The sequence below is a fragment of the Ovis aries genome, chromosome 3 (genome assembly GCF_016772045.2).
Source record: "Ovis aries strain OAR_USU_Benz2616 breed Rambouillet chromosome 3, ARS-UI_Ramb_v3.0, whole genome shotgun sequence".
Classification (NCBI taxonomy): domain Eukaryota; kingdom Metazoa; phylum Chordata; class Mammalia; order Artiodactyla; family Bovidae; genus Ovis; species Ovis aries.
The window spans coordinates 100,370,091-100,391,939 of record NC_056056.1 but is presented as its reverse complement, the minus strand read 5'-3'; the positions used below and the strand labels follow the sequence as shown (position 1 = coordinate 100,391,939).

The window sequence follows — 21,849 nt, the reverse complement described above, 5'->3', positions numbered from 1 at the left end:
GCCGCCAGGCTTCTCTGTCCACAGGACATTTCAGACAAGAATACTGGAGTGGGTTGCCATGCTCTCCTCCAGAGCATCTGCCCAACCCAGGGATCAAACCCACGTCTCCTGTGGGTCTCCTGCATTGGAAGGCAGATTCTTCACCACTGAGTCACTGGGGAAGCCCAAGCTTACTGCACCTAAAAGAAATACTGCCTTATATACATTGCTTTTTCTGCCCGTTAGCGCTGTAACCAAGAAATCTAACAGCAAAACCAATAACGCACATTAAGAAGTAAAAAGTAATACTGTGAAAGGGGAGTGCTCCTGTACGGTCAAGTCTTTTATCAAAGATCTTTTCATCAAAAAAAGGAAAAGCAGAAATGAAAAACAGACCTGTCCAACATAAAGTGTCCTTGAAGTGGGAAATCCAATCAATGGAATATAAAATGCACTTTTTTTAACAATGTAACACATACACAGAATGATATTAAGAAAGTTTCCTGAAATGATTTAAGAAAGCCATCTTAAGTCCTGGAAGAGCGCATGGAGTTTCAGGAAAATGTAACACAAAATGCTCCAGGGAGTAACAGATCATAAGGGAGTTACTTAAGTGACTAATGTTGCGAAACCTCAGAGATTAAAAAAAAAAAGCAGTTATACCCATGAAGAGCACATCACCCAACACGCAGCAGGGTGGGAGGTAGGGTGCATCAGACAAGCCTGAGGTTTCTCCCCTCGCCACTGAAATACTGCAAGGCTCCAAAGTGATGGCCACCAAGCCCCAGAGACTGGTCAGAACCCATACCCAACCAGGGCGTTGCAACCATGTGAGACATCATTAAAGAAAGAAAACAGGGATACAGCCAACTAAGAAGCCAAAATAAAAGATGCTATGTTGGGAAAACCATACCTGATGGAAACACTGAATTGATTTACACAGAGAACGGAGCCAGACAACGTTGAGGAACACAGTTACCGAACAGAACGAGAATCACAGCGTACAATTAATAGTAAAACTTTTTAAAATGAGAGCCTGGGGCAGCAGGGGACGGATGAGAAGGCTGAGAGCATCCTTGTCCTTCAGGAGGTGAACACTGTCCAAGTAGAAACACTGTCTTCAAAAGCTACAATTCTGACCTTGTCACACATTCAAACATCTATCCCCTTGACCTTCAGTGAACCTTTTAGAAAGCCAGCACTCAGGATTCGAGGGATATTTCTTTGAAGTTTAACAGTTTTTTCATTTCACTTCAGCATCTTTCTTTTCAGTTCAGTTCAGTCGCTCAGTTGTGTCCAACTCTTTGCAACCCCATGAATCGCAGCACGCCAGGCCTCCCTGTTCATCACCATCTCCCGGAGTTCACTCAGACTCACGTCTATCGAGTCCATGATGCCATCCAGCCATCTCATCCTCTGTCGTCCCCTTCTTCTCCTGCCCCCAATCCCTCCCAGCATCAAAGTCTTTTCCAATGAGTCAACTCTTCACATGAGGTGGCCAAAGTACTGGAGCTTCAGCTTTAGCATCATTCCTTCCAAAGAAATCCCAGGGCTGATCTCCTTCAGAATGGACTGGTTGGATCTCCTTGCAGTTGGATCTCCAACACCACAGTTCAAAAGCATCAATTCTTCAGGGCTCAGCTTTCTTCACAGTCCAGCTCTCACATCCACACATGACCACAGGAAAACAATATCTGTATTGTCCACTGGCCCTGTCGGACAAGCTGCGCCATCTACCATTCTTCCCAACTCCCCCTGGCTTGTGTAGATGCATTAGAAAGTGGTGCTGGGAACTCCCTGGTGGCCCAGTGGTTAGGACTCGGAGCTTTCACTGCCGCGGTCCTGGGAGCAATCCGATTGGGGCACCAAGCTCAGCATGGCCAAAAAATACAAAAAGACAAAAGGAAGGAAGGAAAAAAAGTTGTCAACCAGTGCCACTGGAGGCTGGTTGGCTAGGATGATGGTGGGGGGGGCAGAAGGGGGAAGAAGACATATTTTTCTCTTTGTACTTTTCAGAGCTAATTGATTATATTGAGCATGCATCATTTTATCACTTTATGAAAATACAGAATGATTTGTCCAAACAAACAAAACAAGCTGGGAAAAAAATGTTCCAAGATGTTAACAGTCATTAGTAATAAACGGTGGGTATAAGACGACAATTTTCTTCTTTATCCTTTCCTGTATTTTTTCCAGGAAAAAAAAAAGTAATCCGATGTCATTACAGAATGTAAGGTGACACTGAAATTTGACAGTAGTTACTAAAATGTGGGCTTCCCTGATGGCTCACACAGCCAAGAACCTGCCTCCAGTGTGGGAGATCAGGGTTCAATCCCTCGGTCAGGAAAATCCCCTGGAGAAGGGGATGGCAACCCACTTCAGTATTCTTGCCTGAAGAATCCCATGGACAGAGGAGTCCATGGTGTTGCAAAGAGCAGGACCAAGTGACTAACGCTTTCACTTCTTTAAGAGAAAAAAAACAAAACACAACTGAAAGCCTCTGCGTAGAAACACATGTAGACAGAGAGTGACTACCCTGGATAAGAGGTTATAGATGACTTCTTTCTCCTTCTTTCTTACCCATTTTCTAATTTCTGAAGTGTGAAGATTACCTGCGTAATTAAAAAGACACATCTCACCGACAGCCCTTTGAGCATCCCCGTGACGGTAATACTAAAATAGGGACTAGGAGTTATCCGTCAACACTGTGTAAGTTCAACTTGCGTTTGTGCTAAGTTACATGGCAGGGAGTTGGTGATGGACAGGGAGGCCTGGCATGCTGCGATTCACGGGGTCGCAGAGAGATGGACACGACTGAGCGACTGAACTGAACAAGCCTGAGAGAAAAGGGCTTGCTGTGCCTCACTGGCACAGGTTCAGAAATCTCACATGAATTGTGTGAATAAAGTTTCTGTGGTGTTTGACACATCTCAGGTTTGTTTCTTAACAGAAGGGGCTTCTCACGATGCCATGATTCCCAGAGGACCTGAGTGTCCGGGCAGAGCCCGGAACGGTGCATGTGGGAGGAGCTGAAACTCAGAGAGGATGGGAAGGTGATTTCTAAACTCCCGCAGAGCCCCGCTGTCCAGGGATTCAGTGCACAGTGGAACAAGGACGAAGACAGGCCTGAGACAGACCCAGCCCGGGGCACTTCCCCGGCACGGTCACAGAGTGCACTCACATCCGGGGCGCCTGTGTCATGTCAGACACAAGATGGTAAAAAAAACAGCTGGGTTCCTCCGGGAACCACACACCACTTGGACCGTCTGTCCAACCTGGCTGCCCAGCCTTAGGAACCACTACGTGCTTCTGATGGTTGAGAGAAAGAACAGAGAGCTCACAGCAGCGAATGAGGTTTGGCGAGTTACCTTCAAGCATCACCACCATGCAGATACCCATGCTCAGACCTCAACGTGGGGAATGCTCCACCTGGGACGAAACTCACCCGTGGCCACGGCCCAGTAAACGTCCGATCCGCTCAGTAACTCACCACATGCTATGGGAGAATACACCTGGGAGCCGGGCACCTGGAGCAGAATTCGGAACGGAGCAACCCGGGCGTTGGAATCCAGCACCGCGTCCAGGGCACCCACCAGGCGACCTTCAAGAGACAAGAGGACAACGCACGTGTGAGCACAGGGACGGACAGCCAGCAGCCCACGGGGAAGGCGGGGCGGCAACTCAGAGCGCCAGCAGCCTCTTTTCTCGTTAAATTTCATTGAAGTATAGTTGGTTTACAATGTGTTGATTTATTCTGTACAGCAAAGTGATTCAGGTATACATAAATACACTTTTTTTTCATATTCTTTTCCATTGTGGTTTATCACAAGATACTGAATACAGTTCCCTGTGCTCTTCAGCAAGATTTTGTCCATTTTTCAAATGTATTTATTTTTAATTGGAGAATAATTGCTTTACAACGCTGTGCTGGTTTCTGCCCTACAACAACACGAATCAGCCGCAAGCATACAAATGTCCCCGACCTCGTGAGCCTCCCTCCCTCCAACCCAGCCCCCTTCCACCCCTCTAGGTTGTCACAGAGCCCAGGCTGAGATCCCTGTGTTTTAGAGCAACTTTCCAGCAGCTATCTATTACATATGGAATGGACACTGTATGTCAAGGCTACTCTCTCCGTCGGTCCCGCCCTCTCTTTTCCTCACTGTGTCCACTCTTCCTCCGTGCCTCCGTTCCTGCCCTATCCGTTCTACACTCAGTTTCCATCTGCTAGCCCCAAACTCCTAATCCACCCCCCGCCACTGCCCTCGGCAACCACAAGTCTGCCCTCTCCGTCTGCGAGTTTGTTTTGAGGATACGTTCATTTGCATCCCGCTTTCGATTCCACATGTAAGTGCCACCACAGGATCGTTCTTTCTCTTTCTGGCTTACTTCATTTAGTATGGTAATCTCGAGGTCTTCCATGATGCTGCAAATGACATCATTTCATCTTCTGGTGGCTGAGGACTACTCCACTGTATATATGCACCATGTCTCCTTTATCCATTCAACCACTGATGGACACTTAGGTTGCTTTCATGTCTTGGCTACTGTAAATAGTCCGGATTAACCACATATAGTAGGACCTTGTTGTTTATCCATCCTATACATATCAGCTGGCTTCTGCTAGCCTCAAACTCCCAGTCCATCCCTCCCTGGTCCACCCTCCCCCTCGGCCACCACAAGCCTGCTCTCCATCATATTTCATAGACATGCTTGTTCATGCCGTAGTTTAGCTTCTACATACGAGTGCTATAATATTTGTCTTTCTCTGATTTACTTAGCATGATCATCTCTAGGTGCATCCATGTTAGTGAAAATGCCATCACTGCGTTCTTTTTATGACTGAGTACTACTCCCCTGTATATCTACACCACACAGCAGAAGTCTTTCTGTTTGGAAAGACTCAAGGCTCAGGAGCTTTGGCAATGGGCAGCGAGCTTTATGCCAACACAACTACCTGGCCCCTGCACCTGGAAGAAGGCGGGAAGAGCAGCAGTTAAAAAGTGATGAGGGGACTTCTGGGTTCCGCTCTAACCCTCGAATACTCTAAGCTTCTCCTCTAGGAAACCACAGAAAGAAGAGAAACATAACCCTAAAGGAAGCAGAAGAAAATAATAAAAATTGAGCCAAAAAGCCCAACATAATTCAAAATATAAAAACAATAGCAAAAAAAAAAAATCAATAAAACCAAAATCTGATTCTTTGAAAAGATCAATAAAAGTGACAAGCCTCTAGCTAGGCTAAGGAAGGAATAAGGGGAGAAGATACAAATTACCAATATTAGAAATGTTCCCCGAGATATTAAAAGGATAATAAAGGAGTGTATGAACAATTCTATACTCACCAATTTGATAATTTATATGAGATGTACCAATTCCTTGAAAGACATAAATTATCAAAACTCACACAAAGAGAGCTAAATCATTTGAATAGACCTATATCTATTAAAGAAATTGATGAGTCAATAGGAAGGAAGAAACAAAACTGCCTTTGTTCACAGATGACATGCTTGAATTCACAGAAAAATCCCAAAGAATCAATAACCAAAAGGGGGGAAAAAAAACTTAAGGAACTCATAAGCCAAACATAGAAAGCCTGTCAGACAGAGGGATAAATGACAAGTGCTTTACCAAATAACAGCAATGAACAATTGAAATTTGACAAGAATGTAAATACCATTGACAATAGCAAAAGATGTTCTTATCAGGCAGAAATCTAAATACGCGCAGGATCTATGTGCAAAAGACTGCAAAACTCTGATGAAAGGATTCAAAGAAGATCTAAACAAATGGAAACATACTCCATGTTCTTGGGTTGAAAGATTCCGTACTGTTAAGATGTCAAGTCATCCCAACCTGATTTATAGATTCAAGGCGCCACAACAAAAATCTTGGCAAGCCATTCTGTAGATATTGATAAACTGATGATTAGAAAGTCTACTTGAAAAGACAAAGACCTATTACTGGTAGTAGTAGTAGTAATGATAATACCACTGAAGAAGAACAAAGCTGGAGGACTCGTGCGATACAATTTCAAGACTTAACTACGGCACCAAGCTATAGTAATCAAGGCAATGCGATATGGGCAATAAAATACACAGGTCAGTGGAACAGAATCAGAACCTCACAAATGTATCCCACAAGTACAATTAGCTGATTTTTGACAAAGGAGCAAAAGTAATTCAACGAGGGATAGTCTTTTCAACAAATGGTTCTGGGACAACTGGACATCCATATGAAAGAATACAAACCTAAGACACAGATCTTATACCTTTCAAAAATTAACTCAAAATGTATCACACACCAACTGCTGACAAGGATGCCAGCAACAGGAACTTATTCATTGCTGATGGGAATGCTTAGGGTGGTCACTCTGGAAGACACTCTGGTTGTTCTTGACGAGTTAAACATAGTCTTACACCACAGGGCAATCACACTCTTAAGTATTCATCCAACTGTTTTGAAAATTCACACCCACACAAAAACCTTCACATGAATACTTATAGAAGTTGTATTCATAACTGTCCCAAATTGGAAACAACCAAGATGTCCTTCAACAGGAATCAAACTGTGGTACATAATTCAACGGAGTATTTTTCAGTGATGAAAAGAAGCAAATTACCGAGCCTTGAAAAGAAAGAGAGACCTTAAATCCATATTGCTAAGTGAGCAAAGCCCTCCTAAAAAGGCTACATTCTGCATGATTCTAATTATTCTGGGGGAAAAAAAAAAAAAGGAAATACAGCAAGGGTAGAAAAATCAGTGATCACCAAGAAGGGGCTGAATTAGTCAAATGTGGGGGAATTTTAGGGTGGTGAAACTATTCTGTGTGATACTCTAATTGTATATACATGACACTATGCCTTTGTCAAAATCCACAGATGTTTCCAGCATAAAGAGTGAACTTTCATGTTTGCAAATTTTGAAAAAAAAAATCATTTAGGGAGGTCCATGGGTTCCCAAGTGAATGCAGAATATGACCAAAAAAAAAAAAACCATCTAATTGTATTACAAATGTATGAAATGAGAGTGAAGGGTATACAGAAAAAGGGTTTGACTTAAGTAACTGTGGAAATGAACAGTCTTTAGGAGGAAAGGTCAAAGAAATGTGCTTTGAGAGTCCACTCTTAACAATTCTGATCCATTTCTGGAATACTAGAAACCAACAGTCAAGAAAGAGGATGATGGCAGGTGACAGCCAGGTTCCTAACTGGGGTGGGAGTTTACAGGTGAGCAAGGCAAAGAGGCAAGAAACACAGTGATTAGGACTTCCTTGGTGGTCCACTGGTTAAGAATCCACCTGCCAACTCAGGGGACATGGGATTGATCCTTGGTCTGGCAAGATCCCACCTGCTACGAGGTAACTAAGCCCGTGCACCGGGAGACTGAGCTCCAAGACAAGAGAAGCCAGCACAATGAGAAGCCCACACACTTCAGTGAAGACAGTGGCCTGCTCTCCACTAGAGAAAGCCCACGTGCAGCGATGAGGCTCCACTGCAGCCCCAATGAAGTGAAAACACAGTGCGTAGCGTCAAAGACACAGGTGTGAATGGCGTCTAGTTTACCACAGACACAAATGGCTACGTACAGAAACAGTGATGTGTGTGTATACAAAGATAGTACATAGATTTCCTTGTTCTGTTAGCAGAAAGGACCCAGAAGCCAGGAGCACAGCCAGCACCCAGGTCTTGGTTTCTACCAACCTCCAATAAAAGGAACTGGGACTCTTTGGGAAAACGGCTGATTCTAGATCTGGAGCAGGAAATATATAAGATGATTTCAGAGCACCTTGTAGTGGCTGAAAAGTAAGCAAGTGCTCAAAAAAAGAAAGAAAGAAAGTAAAAGTCCCACAGTACGGGAAGTGGAGGCAGTTAACTATTCAGTGGGAGAAACTTGGCAAGCGATACCTTGGCCACGTGATAAAGGTCAATATCAGTCATAATCCTCTGATAGGATGCAATAAGAATAGCACTTTATCCCACTTCTCCTCCTAAACACCCTTAACCCCATTCTAGTCACGAGAAAAACTTCAGACACATTCCAATTAAGGAACATTCTACAAAATGTCTGAATATACTCCTCAAAACCGTCAAGGTCAAAACAAGGGGAAGTGTGAGAAGCTGTTTCAACCCAAATGACAACTAAATGTATCCACAGGCAGCAAAAAGACCAAAAAAACTAAAGCAAAGATGGACTTTGGTAAAAATCATCATGTTAGTTTTCTACTGCTTCTGCGCCGAGTTACCACGTAATAGCTTAAAACAAAAAAACTTATTGGAGCTTCCCTGGCAGTCCAGTGGCTAAGGCTTTGCCTTCCAATGCAGGGGGTGCGGGTTTGATCCCTGGTTGGGAGCTATGATCCCACGTCTCACGGCCAAAAAACCAAAACAGAAAACAGAAGCCATATTCAGTAAAGACTTTAAACATGGTCCACATCCACCCCCCCCAAAAAAAGCTTCCTCTCTTCCAGTTCTGTACATCAGAGGTCTAATGCTGATCTGAGTGGAAATCAAGATGTCAACAGCTGTTCTTTCTAGGGGCTCTAGGTGAGAATTCATTTGCCTGCCTTCTCCAGCTTTAAGAGGCCACTCGCTTTACTTGGCTCATGGCCCCTCCTCTATATTCAAAGCCAGAAACACCAGGACAAGTTCCCCACGCTGCCATCTCCCTGGGTCTCTTTTCAGAGTCCCCCTTCTGGCTTTAAGAACCCTTGTGATAATACTGCGCCTGCCTGGACAATCTCTCTAGTTTAAGGTCCACTGATGAACAACCTAAATCCTACCCATGCTCTTATCCCTCTTTTGCCATGTGACCTAATGCCAGGTTCCAGTCATTATTCTGCTGATCACAGTAACTGATCAGTATCAGCTGTTTAACTGCAATAAACACACCATACTAACATGTCAGTAACAGTAGATATTGCATGGGGGCGGGGGTGTATGACAACTCGATCTACTATCTTCTGACTTTTTCTCTAAACCTAAAACTAGTCTAAAACTAAAGTTTATTAAGAAGAAAAGGACATAGAGAGGTGGGAGGTGGGAGGGAGGTTCAAAAGGGAGGGGACATATGTATACCTAGAAAAGGAAATGGCAACCCACTCCAGTGTTCTTGCCTGGAGAATTCCATGGACAGAGAAGCCTGGCAGGCTATATACAGTCCATGGGGTTGCAAGAGCCAGACACGACTTCGTGACTACACCACCACGGCTGACTCATCTTGATGTATGGCAGAAACCAACACAATATTGTAAAGCAGTTATCCCCCAATTAAAAATTGCTTTAATTTTTTAAAAAGAAAAGGACATGGGGAGCGAACCCAGTCAGTGTCCACCTGCAGACAAGTACAGGGGTGACCTCTCTGTCTGTGCGAATGCAAACGCTCCTGCAAGAACCTCCAAGAGTGGCGAGTGGGGAAGGGGAGTAAACCAGAGCACTTGGGGTGGAGCCCACCAAAGCACAAAAACGAAATAGGAGACAAGAGGCCAAGACCACAGAGAAGAAGCAAAGCCAGGAGAAGGGCAGCGAGAGAGGAAAACCAAAGTGAGAAATGAACTCAAGAAGAGAAAATCATCCTTCAATTTCTGTTGTTTACAGAGGTGAAGTTAGCATGGCCAAGAAATCCTTCAAGGTTATTTTTTTTTTAATGGTAATATGTCTGCAAATTTCAAGTGCATCCAAGACAAAAACACGTACACCTATAAACAAAAATAAAGCAAACGTTCAGAAGAACGCCCAGGCACGGCTCCTAACGGCAGGGTACATTGTCCTACTACTCTGCCCTTTTATAAAGAAGCTGAAGATAACGCCCATGGATGTCTTTTAGGACAGCGATCTCCGCCCTTTCTGGCACCAGGGACTGGTTCTGTGGAAGACAGTTTTCCACGGGAGGGTGCAAGGTGTGGTTTCGGGATGATTCAAGTGCATTGCTCCCTTGTGCACTTCATCTCTACTGTTGCTGCATCAGCTCCACCTCAGATCATCAGGCATTAGATCCCGGAGGTTGGGCACCCCTGCTTCAAAGGTGCGTTTGTGCTGAGTCATATCCGACTCTTTGCGACCCCACGGACTGTAGCCCACCAGACTCCTCAGTCCATGGAATTCTCCAGGCGAGAATAGTGAAGAGGATTGTCGTTTCTTTCTCCAAGGGATCCGCCTGATCCAGGGATCGAACCCACATCCCCTGGATCTCCTTGCAATGGGAGGCAGACTCCTTACCACTGAGCCACCTGGAAGCCCGATAGCAATATTAGCTAATGCTAGCTAATGCAAGGCTTAGGCTCATTAAGAGGAGAGCATGGCAACCCACTCCTATATTCTAGCCTGGAGAATTCACATGGAGAGGAGCAAGTTGTCCCCAACAAAAGCAGGGCAGCGCTTGGGGGTTTTCTGGGTTCCCTGTTTCCCAGGCAGTTCCATATGCTCGTCTGGAGCTCCAGGGAAACCCTCCTAGTGTCCCGTGAGCGCAACACTCCTATTTTTAACCAATCAGAATAACAACTCAGGCTGAGATAGCTGTTGAGTGACAAGTTTTATAATTAGGGCCCAAAGAAGGACGGAGGAAAATTTTGCCGCCAAGCGAGAAAGCTGCTACTCTTTCCTCCTGGCTGGATTCCACGCACGTGGATGGAACCAAGTGTAAGATGAAATCACAGCCTCTGACCTGGGAAAAAGAAAGGATGCTTGGAGAAGGCTTCCCATGGCCTCCTGGCTCTATAACCTCTATGCGGTCCAGAGGCTTACTGCTGACGGCAGTGACAAAGTTCTGTGCTCTTAGCAGGAAGAGCTGCTGCTGCTGCTGCTGCTGCTGCTGCTGCTGCTGCTGCTGCTGCTACTGCGAAGTCGCCTCAGTTGTGTCCGACTCTGTGCAACCCTACGGACAGCAGTCCACCAGGCTCCCCCGTCCCTGGGATTCTCCAGGCAAGAACACTGGAGTGGGTTGCCATTTCCTTCTCCAATGAATGAAAGTGAAAAGTGAAAGTGAAGTCGCTCAATCGTGTCTGACTCTTAGCGACCGCATGGACTGCAGCCCACCAGGCTCCTCCGTCCATGGGATTGTTCAGGCAGGAGTACTGGAGTAGGGTGCCACCGCCTTCTCCGTTACATATGTATAATATAGTACAAATATTTGTCTAACCTTTAATTTCCCAAGCATGTTCATTCACATCTGACTGACTGATAGTAAGTAATATTCTTTTGCAATAGGTCATTCAGGACATCTGTGTTATCCCAGTTATACAAAAACAGATACAAAATGGTGTCGGCACTTCCTTACCAGAAATTACTAAGCATGTGTGCATATATTTTTTAAATCTCTTTATTTCCACTCTGCCCCTTTGGCTGAAATTAATACAATATCTGCCCTTCTCTTGTAAGAGCACCAGAGTGCAATATACCCATTTTGAATAACAGCCATACCCATCCCCCACGAAACGCAGTTTAATGAAAGTCAGAAAAAAACAGAAAGCCTAAGGTCCTTTTTTCTCCTCCTGCACTAATGAAAGCAGATCCTCCTAGTGGCTTAGAAACAGTATACCTGAGGGACTTACCTAGTAGCCCAGTGATTAGGAATCCACCTTCCAAAGCAGAGGACTCGGGTTCAATCCCAAGCCAGAGAACTAAGATCCCACAAGCCCCAGGGCAACAAAGCCTGCCCACCGCAAGTACTGAGCCCACGTGCCACAACTAGAGAAACTCTTCACTGCAACCAAAGATCCCGCACAAGACAATGATCAGATGCAGTCAAATAAATTAATTAATTACTTTTAAAAGGGGGGGTGGGGACTTCCCTGGTAGTCCAGTGGCTAAGACTCCAAGCTCCCAAGGCAGGGGGCTGGGGTTCAATCCCTGGTGGAGGAACTAGATCCCACATGCCACAACCAAGGCCCTAAGCAACCTCATGACAAACCCTTCTATCTCTCCAATAGACAAGCTTCAGAGTCACAGCACAGTTATGGGGCACCAGCTCAGCACCCTAACCCCCCATCAGGCAAGCAATCTAGGCTACCTCTCTGTCTTCATGTCAGGGCTGTGTGGTTCGGCTGTTGTCCCTGTTTTGGATACTGGGGTGGGGAACGCAAAGGAAGAACCAGAATAGAGGGGAAAACTCTTAGTTTTGAAAAGTGACAAATAACCATGAAGGATTACAGGAAGTTCTTCTGGGCTGTGCTGTGCTTTGCTTAATCGCTCAGTCATGTCCAACTCTGCTACCCCATGGATGGTAGCCCACCAGGCTTCTCTGTCCATGGGGATTCTCCAGGCAAAAATACTACAGTGGGTTGCCATGCCCTCCTCCAGGGAACCTTCCCAACTCAGGGATCAAACCCAGGTCTCTTACATGGCAGGTGGATTCTTTTACCATCTGAGCCACCAGGGAAGCCCAAGAATACTGGAGTGGTAGCCTACCCCTTCTCCAGGGGACCTTCCTGACCCAGGAATCAAACTGGGGTCTCCTGCACTATAGGCAGATTCTTTACCAGCTGAGCTACCGGGGAAGTCCGTAGTTCTTTCTCCTGACTGTCAAAGAGGGAAGATGAAGGCTGGGGTATTTGCATTCTCAACATGAGGATGTTGAGCGTTCCCCTCTTTGATGTAAAATTCATAACCCAAATTACTCAATTTCAATCTTTTTTCCAAAGCATTTTATAGAAGTTGATATCTCTTTTCGTGTGGTTCCCTTAGGAGTCCACACATTTCCACTAAACCCAGGAGCTGCCGGTGCTGTTTTCAGAGAATGCAGCAGCTCGATGGGCAAGGCCACAGGGTAACCATGACGGTCCAGAGAGGAGGGCTTCGAGGCCCTCACAACGGAGGGATTCCAGAGTCAGCTGCTGAAAACAGGGCAGGCAGCCACCAGGCCCTCACCTGCACACCACGTCCCTGATACATGGGAGCGAGGTAGGCCACACAAGGACCCCCGCATCTCAGGCATCTCACTCTGGACACAGCAGAGTGTCCAGACAGTGGCTCTGTTCAGCTGCGGCAATCACCACGCCAGACTGGCTGCCCTGCTCATGTTCATGCTGGAATTAAAAGGAGAATTTTTTTTTTTGTCTTCACTCCAAAACTGTGAAAATTCTTTATTGGGTACAGGCTTTCCGCTTTCCAAGATGCAAAGAACTCTGGCATTGGGTAGTAGTGATGACTATCTAATGTGAATATACTTAATACCTACTGAACTGGACACTTAACAACAGTTAAGATGGCCAATTTTATGTTACGTGTTTTATACCACAATTGTCTTAAACTATGAAAATTTTAATGGTCGGAAATTTCTGCAGCTGGCTTCCTAAAGTAAGCATAGAAACTTTTCCTAACCCCACCCCCCAACTGACAAATCCTAAACACATTTGAACATAAATGTCCACCCTGCTGAACCCTGACATGTTCTTCTAGCCACTCCATAAATAATCCTTGGATGGGAACCAAGCCGTCTGCTTTGGCTCAAACTTAATGTACGGATCCTGCCATCATGAACCTCCAAGCAGGGTGATGTAATGCTCAAAATGCGTGACAGCAAGAATCCTGCTCTGAAACGCCACCATGACGGCCAGTTCCAGCACAGGGACTGCCCTTCCTTACAGACGTGTGTTGCCGTGGGCACAGTGAAACGCTCTTCTGAAAACTTCCCAGCGTGTCCATCTACCTGGCTATCCGATTACCTGCTCTTTCGGCACGGCAGTTATGCACAGTGATTAGAATTAAGTTCTTTTAGAAAAGGGATGATTCAAGGGTATGAAATGAAAGGGCAAAAGACACCAGGAAAGAAGGAAAACCAAGACTCAGCAAAGGTAGGACTTCCCTGGTGGTCCAGGTGCTAATACCCCTTGCTTCCAATGCAGCGGGCCTGAATTCGACCCCCGGTCAGGAAACTAGACCCCGCATGCAACGACGAAACAGCCTGCATGCCATAACTAAGACCCAGCACAGCCAAATGGATAAATTAATAATAATAATAATAATAATAAACTCAACAAAGAGCTTGGCTTTAAGATCTGATACAGTTGTCAAGTGAAACACCAGGCGCGAGGGCATCTGGGGTGCCCAGGAAAGGCCTGTTGCCCCCCTCCATGGCCAAGACCAACACAGTCCAGGGGCACCCAGAACTCTTCCCTGGACACTGACTCTGAAGTGAAAGTCTATGAAATGGGACCCCATTGCTCCAGGACTGCCCACTCACCCGCCTGATGGGTCCATCCGTGAGCTAATCTGCCCTTCCCATGCAGCTTGGCTCTTTCTAGAAACCTGTCACCATTTTTAACATACAGAAAGCTGTACATAATTAACATATGCAACAATTTTTTTAAGATAAGTGTGAAAGTGAAAAGTGAAAGTGAAGTCGCTCAGTCGTGTCCGACTCTTTGCAACTCCATAGACTGTAGCCCGCCAGGCTCCTCTGTCCATGGAATTCTCCAGGCAAGAATACTGGAGTGGGTTGCCATTTCCTTCTCCAGGGGATCTTCCTGACCCAGGGATCGGACCCGGGTCTCCCGCATTGCGGGCAGACGCTTTAACCTCTGAGCCATCAGGGAGGCCAGTGTACACCCAGGAAACCATCACCATAATCTATGCCACAAACATGTCCAACACGAGTTCCCTCTCCGCCTTTTACTGGGTCAGCCAAAAGGTTCCACTGGGGTTTTTTCCATAAGATGTGATGGGAAAACCCAAACGAACCTTCTGGCCAACCCAATATTAATATGCATATACATATAATGGGGTAAGAACATTTAACATAAGATCTACCCTCTTGACAAATGGTTAAGTATACAGATTGTTAACTACAGGCATTTGATGCTGTATGGTAGGCCTCTAGGACCTATTCACCTGTATAACTGAAAGTTTGTGCCCTTTGACTAATATCTGCTCATTTCCCCCTCCCTCAAGACCTGGCAACAACCATCCCACTCTTTCCTCCTCGGAGTGTGACGATTTCAGACTCATCACATACACAGTGCGTGGCTTGAATCCTTCTGTGACTGGCCGTTATCACTTAGCATAATGTCCTCAAGGTTTACTCATGTTGTTGCAAATGGGAGAATTCCCTCTTTTAAGGCACTGTCACCCATTTCAATCCCGAACCTTCCCTCCTAATAATTCCTAATCCATGAAGATTCCCTAACCCATGAAGACTGGACCATCCCTAGTCCACTGAAGCCTAGAAAAACAAATCACAAAATTACATCATACGACTGTGTTGCAACCAAATGTAACAGCAGCAGCCGTACTCCCTTGCCAGTTTCTGCTACTTCAAAACAACCAAATCCTACGGCAAAACGTTTCTGATCGCTCTAATCTGTGGAGAAACTATCTGCCTTGGGTCAAGTATTTTAATAGCCTGATACATGTGGGGCCTGTAGACTGTGTCAGGAGACTTTCCATTTGAGACAGAATAATTTATCACTTTTGATGACCCATGTTTAACAAGCCCAACAGGACCCCCAAAATCACATGAAGGGAACCAGTTACAAAGAACAGCGTTTCCAAAAACCTTTCCCCCCCAAAATAAGACCCAGTCTCAGTTTGTCCTCCTAAAGCTATCCCGTGTTTTTTGGTTTTGATCTTCTTGATTACAAAATGAACACTTTTGTTGTTGTAGAAATCTGGGGAAATTCATAAAAGCACAAAGAAAAAAATTCAACTTATCTCACCTCTTGCCACATGACAATAACCCCTGGTCTGTGCTCCTGGCGTTTTTTCTTAACTAATCACAAATTTAGACTATTAAGCTCTCACACCAGGGATGGTGAGGCTTGGAAGGTAAACAAGACTGAACATGAAGCAGAAAGAACTCTCCTTTTGTGCTCAGAGGCAGTTGCAGAAAGGCTGGTAAACTTGCTCAACAAGACTCCTAGGTGGTGCACAAACCAGTCTACCAGCTGAATCCAATCACAAGTGCAGCCCGCTGCCCACCAGCTCCCTGGAGCTGTTACAGCCACAATCCAACCTGCAAACCACACTTTTGCTTAATGGCCTCGTACATCATTGAAGGCAGGAAGTGGAGCTTGGAGGCAGTCAAGGAGCACAGAGAATAAATAACAAGACAAAGCAATAGTGCCTCCTTGGCAAAATGGAAATCAATAGAAGAGTCAAAAGGGTCAGCCGGGCAAGACAGTTCCATCAGCTCAAGTTCAAAGCAAAAGACAGTACCCAGTGGATTCCAGCTCCTCACGTGGAAAGTCAACCCTCAACCCCCACCCCGGGGAGCCTGTAAAACTCCTTTAAAATGGATGAGCCTGCCTGTTTCATCAGGCTTATCAATACAGCCGCTCCTGTGCAATTTTTAAAACACACTTTCACTGAACACCTACTACATGCCAGTATCATGGCCACGGTAGGTTCCATCCAGCTTGGAAGTGAAGGCTGCAAACCTGTGGACCCAAAGACGTCAAGCTTTGCATGTCGGTATTCGGCACAAATATTTTACAAAAACACGTACAACCTTTGCAAAAAAGGCCTTACTTACTTCTCACTTTCACTTAGACGCTTTCTGTCCTGGATCATAAACACTCTTTTCAGGATCAAATTATACCTAATTTGCTATAACTAAGTATTGAATGTTTACAACCCACGAACCCCTCTTACTGTAAGTGCCTCTTTATGGGGAGACAAAGGGAGGGCCAGGGAGCCTGCATCAGCTCCAACACCTGGTGCACCTGCCCTTCGGCCTCCCCTCAATCAGCATCTGTTCAATGAACCCTCGGAACAAGAAGAGATCAAAGGCATGGTTCCTTAAGCGTGTTTAGGGGACACTGCCCCCATACGCCATGAGGAGCTGGAGTTTTGTTCACTGTGGACTCTGATCTCGTAATGCGATCGTTCAAAGCCGGCCATCTGTCACTCCCTTTCAGAGCCTCATTAGGCTATCAACAGTTGCTGGATCCTCTTACAGAACTCCACTAATCTTATCTGGGGCTAAGGCAGAACATAAGTGTTTCAGTAACTAAATTTATCCCAGAGACTAAGCCGGTTTTCTTGTTTTCTGTTTTGTTTTGTGGTTAGAGGAAAACCACATGCAAGCCTTCCACTCCACAGAGTCATACAGATTCAGCTGCTGTTGTTCAGTCGCTAACTCATGTCCAGCTCTTCGCAACCCCATGACGTAGCCCACCAGGGTACTGTCCACAGGATTCTCCAGGCAAGAATACTGGAGTGGGCTGCCATTTTCTTCTCCAGGGGCTCTTCCCGACCCAGGAATCGAGCCTGCAGCTCCTGTATCTCCTGCATTGCAGGTGGATTCTTTACCACTGAGATTCAGATCAATGAACCATTAGTTCAAGAAAGCAGAAAACAGGTGGAGAGAGTGGGGCAAACTGGAGGGTGAGGAGAACACCCTCCCTTCCCCAGGGAAATAAGGAAGTGGGTTCATTCCACGGCCCATGATCAGCCTTCCCCTGGTTGTTCAGTCACTCCGTTTATCCGGCTCTTTCTGACCCCACTAACTGCAGCACGCCAGGCTTCCCTGTCCTTCACTATCTCCTGGAGCTTGCTCAGACTCCTGTCCATTAAGTCAATGATGCCATCCAACCATCTCATCCTGTCCCCCTCTTCTCCTCCTGCCCTCAATCTTTCCCACCATCAGGGTCTTTTTCAATGAGTAGGCTCTTTGCATCAGGTGACCAAAGTACTGAAGCTTCGACATTAGTCCTTCCAGTGAATATTCAGGGTTGATTTCCTTTAGGATGGATTGGTGTGATCTCCTTGCTGGCCAAGGGACCCTCAAGTCTCCTCCAGCACCACAGTTCGAAAGCATCAATTCCAAGGTGCTCAACCTTCTTTATGGACCAACTCTCACATCTGTTCATGACTCCTGGAAAAACCATAGCTAAACTATGACAAACTTAGTATATTAAAAAACAAATGTCACTTTGCCAACAAAGTTCTGTACAGTCAAAGCTATGGTTTTTCCAGCCTTCCCCAAGAGTGACATTATTGCGGAACTGGTCTGTAGCCAACGTCTTTGGGTCCTCAGAAAGCCATGGGTTGGTCAGCCATGTGCGGATCATGAGAGGGTCCACGGCAGAAAACAGGAAGAAAGGAGGAGATGGTAAGATAGTGGCCAGCCATCACACATCCTAGGAACACAGGTCTCCACCTGTCTTTACAAAATCTTTCTCTCTGGACTCACGCTGCACATCTGCCCACATCCACTGGCAGAGACCCTGGGGGATGTAAACACAGATCCAGGAATCAGAAAATCCAATTAAAATTTAACAAGATGAAATGGGGGAGCTTTAGCAGCAGCAGCAATTGACTTCCTCAGACTCACGGACGCCTCTTTATTTCAGGGAGTTTTCCGCTGGGAATTCTGATCTTGAAATCTTCCTGTTGAAAGCCTGCCATTTGCCAAAGTCGCTGCAGCCTGCAAGATGCTGGGTCCCGGCAACAAGCCAGTATAGGGCACTTGCTGGCAAAACACAGTGGCATTCACTCTGCAGACACACGCCTAGTGGTCACCGTGGAACCAGGCCACCTCACAAACGACCCTTCCACCATGCGCCCTCTGGTGCTATAGAAACTGCTCCCCAGTAGGAACTGGGTTAAGTCCTTATCATATAAGGCTGATGACACAGGAGGATCCCAAGGGACAAGCAACTTTCAGCAGGGTGTTGGTTAGCCAAGCTCTAAAAAGCTCTCTTTGTACCATTTAAGAGAATGTTAAGCTGTTCATGAGAATGGGAATGGAAATAAAAATAAACATACGAAAATCCCCATGCAACCCCACCATCACGTCAACAAATCAGGCTAACTTCTTGTTTCTGAGTTTCCTTCTGGTAAATGGGTGGTGTCTTCTTTCATCCAGAAACAGGAGGGCAAGAAAGTGGTAGCTCTGTACTCAGAGCCTGGGTCATGTGCCCCGTTGCTGTGTAGTTGTCGTGTCCGACTCTTTGCAGCCCCATGGACTGTAGCCCGCCAGGCTCCTCTGTCCGTGGGATTTTCCAGGCAAGAATACTAGATAGGGTTGTCATTTCTTTCGCCAGGGTATCTTCCCAACCCAGGGATCAAACCTACATCTCCTGCACTGGCATGCAAATTCTTTAACCACTGAGCCACCTGGGAAGCCCAATGTCTCCAATGCCCTGAGAAAGCCCAGAAGACCAATGAACCTCATTTCACAGGAGGCCCCAGAGAACACTCAGTCAGGCCAAACCAGGGAAGTCATACGTTGTTCTGGATTTGCAAAGTCCTGGGTTCAAATCCTATCACTTCATGGCAAATAGATGGGGAAACAGTGGAAACAGTGGCAGACTTTATTTTGGGGGGCTCTAAAATCACTGCAGATGGTGACTGCAGCCATGAAATTAAAAGACAATTACTCCTTGGAAGGAAAGTTATGACCAACCTAGGCAGCATATTAAAAAGCAGAGACATTACTTCGCCAACAAAGGTCAGTCTAGTCAAGGCCATGGTTTTCCCAGTGGTCATGTATGGATGTGAGAGTTGGACTGTAAAGAAAGCTGAGCACCGAACAATTGATGCTTTTGCACTGTGGTGTTGGAGAAGACTCTTGAGAGTCCCTTGGACTGCAAGGAGATCAAACTAGTCCCTCCTAAAGGAGATCAGACCTGAGTGTTCACTGGAAGGACTGATGTTGAAGCTGAAACTCCAATACTTTGGCCACATGATGCGAAGAGCTGACTCTTTTGAAAAGACCCTGATGCTGGGAAAGATTGAGGGCAGGAGGAGAAGGGACGACAGAGGATGAGATGGTTGGATGGCATCACCGACTCAATGGACATGAGTCTGGGTAAACTCTGGGAGTTGGTGATGGACAGGGAGGCCTGGCGTGCTGCAGTCCATGGGGTCGCCAAGAGTCGGACACGACTGAGCAACTGGGCTGAACTGGCCTGACTCTGTCCTCGAATAGCTGTGTGACTTAGTTCCCTGTCCGCTGAGGTCTGCATGGACCTCATATGGAGCACCTAGACACACACCTGTCAGAGGCTGAACTGTGTATGCCCCCAAAGATGCTAAAGTCCTACTCCCCAGTACCCTGGGGTGTGACCTTATTAAAATAGGGTCACTGCATGTGCAATTATTAGTTATGATGAGGTCATCCTGATAGAGTAGGTTCCCCAGCCTAGCCTGACTGGTGTCCGTGAGAAGATGGCCACGTGAAGACAGACATACAAGGAGAATACCTCAGGACGATGAAAGCAGAGACTGGAGCAATACAGCTGCTAGGGAGCCCCAAAGGTTTCCAGCCACCACGGGAAGCAAGGAAGAAGCAAGGAAGGATCCCCCCGCAGGTGTCAGGAAGCTGGCCTGCTAACTTCTTCATCTTGGACTTCCAGATCCTAGAACTACTGTTCTTTTGAGCAACTTGGTTTGCGGGTCTTTGTTACAACAGCCCTAGGAAACACACACACACTGCCAACTCAGGAGGCTTCCCGGCGGCCCCTGCCCACCTGCACGGAGAATGAGGCAGCCCCAAACGTGCCAAGACAGGGTCTCCGCCACCCCCCACGACACACTGACCATCACATCCAACCATCTCTCTGAACCCAAAATGGATTTCACAGCCAACCTTTACTGACTAGTGTTTAACATTTATTTCACTCACCACCCTGACTTATCAATAATCTACGTCCAGCAAAAGGCAAACTCATGGGAGGGGACGCCCATGCATTTCAAAGTGTGCAGCAGTTGTTAGAGGCCAAAATGTTCCTTTTTAGCCTTTAGAAGAGTGAACTCCAGGCTTCCCTGGTGGTTCAGTGGTAAAGAATTCGCCTGCCAATGCAGGAGACATAGGTCTGGTCCCTGACCCAGGAAGATCCTGCAAGCCCTGGAGCAGCTAAGCCTGTGTGCCACAGTTACTGAGCCTGTGCCCTAGAGCCCAGGAACCCCAACAAGAGATGTTACCACAATGAGAAACCCACACACCACAGGGAAGAGTAGCCTCGACTTCCAGCCAATAGAGAAAAGCGTGTGCAGCAACAAAGACCCAGCACAGCCATAAATAAATAAATAAAATCATATTTTTTAAAAAAGGAAAAAAAAAAAAAGTGAGCTCCTTGGAGTGTCTCTGGAAGGAGGAGGGGGTTGAGAACCAGGCTCATTTGCTAAAGTTCCTGAAACAGCCAACATCACACTTAACGATTCTCACGGGTCACACACAGTGAGGACTGGGCCAACTTCACTGGGGGAAGGAAGGCCGGGCCCTCCCTGCCTCCCCAGGTGCAGCCAGGGACTTGAGCCCTCCTGGGCCAGGGTGGGGCCTGGCCTCAGCATTCCCAAGACTCCCCAGGGGCCTCCCATGTGCAGGGAGTGGAGAACTACTGGCGCTGCGTGTTTTCCAGCCTCTGGTCCAAGCCCCGCCCCTCAGCAGAACCCGAGGGGCCCTTGGGGCTTCACATGGTCCCAGGTGACAGGGACAGGGGAGCCGGGATGGGGGCAAGCAGAGCACTCGAGTGGCAGGTTACCGCCCATTGGTCACCTGGCGGTGCCTGCTTCCCTGCCAGCCTCAGAAGACACACGATCCCCTCGCTCCATGCTCCCAAGCCCTCTCCTCTGGAACCTGGCTGCAGTAAGGACCCCCTTTCATCTCCTGCCTTCCCCGATCTTTGATTTCAACTCAGAGTCATGAGGCTGGGAGCCTCCAGCAATGCCTACACCCTTGGCCCCCAGTCTGGGGTGACTGGTCCAGGGGGCTGCCTGGGCCCCCACACTGTGACAAGCTCCCCAGAGAGCCTGCCGTGCAGGGGAAACTGAGACCTGCCAGTCAAGGATCTCCTCTTTCTCCCTGAGGCTCCTGACCCTGTTTGCCTGGAGCTGTTATTTCCCTCCTAGGGTTCCTTTCATCTCCAAAGTTACCAAAACGCAGGACACACCTGCCACCCCTTTCTTCTCTGTCCATCCCGCCCGGCCTCCACCCC

At 46.8% G+C, this 21,849-nt stretch overlaps 1 protein-coding gene across 3 annotated transcripts in view; it reads right to left on the bottom strand.

The window, feature by feature from the left end:
- Positions 1-21,849, bottom strand: part of TBC1D8 (TBC1 domain family member 8) — a 138,250-nt gene that overhangs the window by 84,263 nt on the left and 32,138 nt on the right. The window contains exon 2 of one of the 3 annotated variants that reach the window (XM_027967055.2): positions 3,425-3,580. The exons of 1 other annotated variant lie outside the window; for it this stretch is intronic. In XM_027967055.2, the coding sequence (XP_027822856.1) occupies positions 3,425-3,580 (156 nt within the window). The remainder of the gene's footprint in view (positions 1-3,424; positions 3,581-21,849) is intronic. One more of the 3 variants, XM_015094488.3, reaches the window with a different exon arrangement.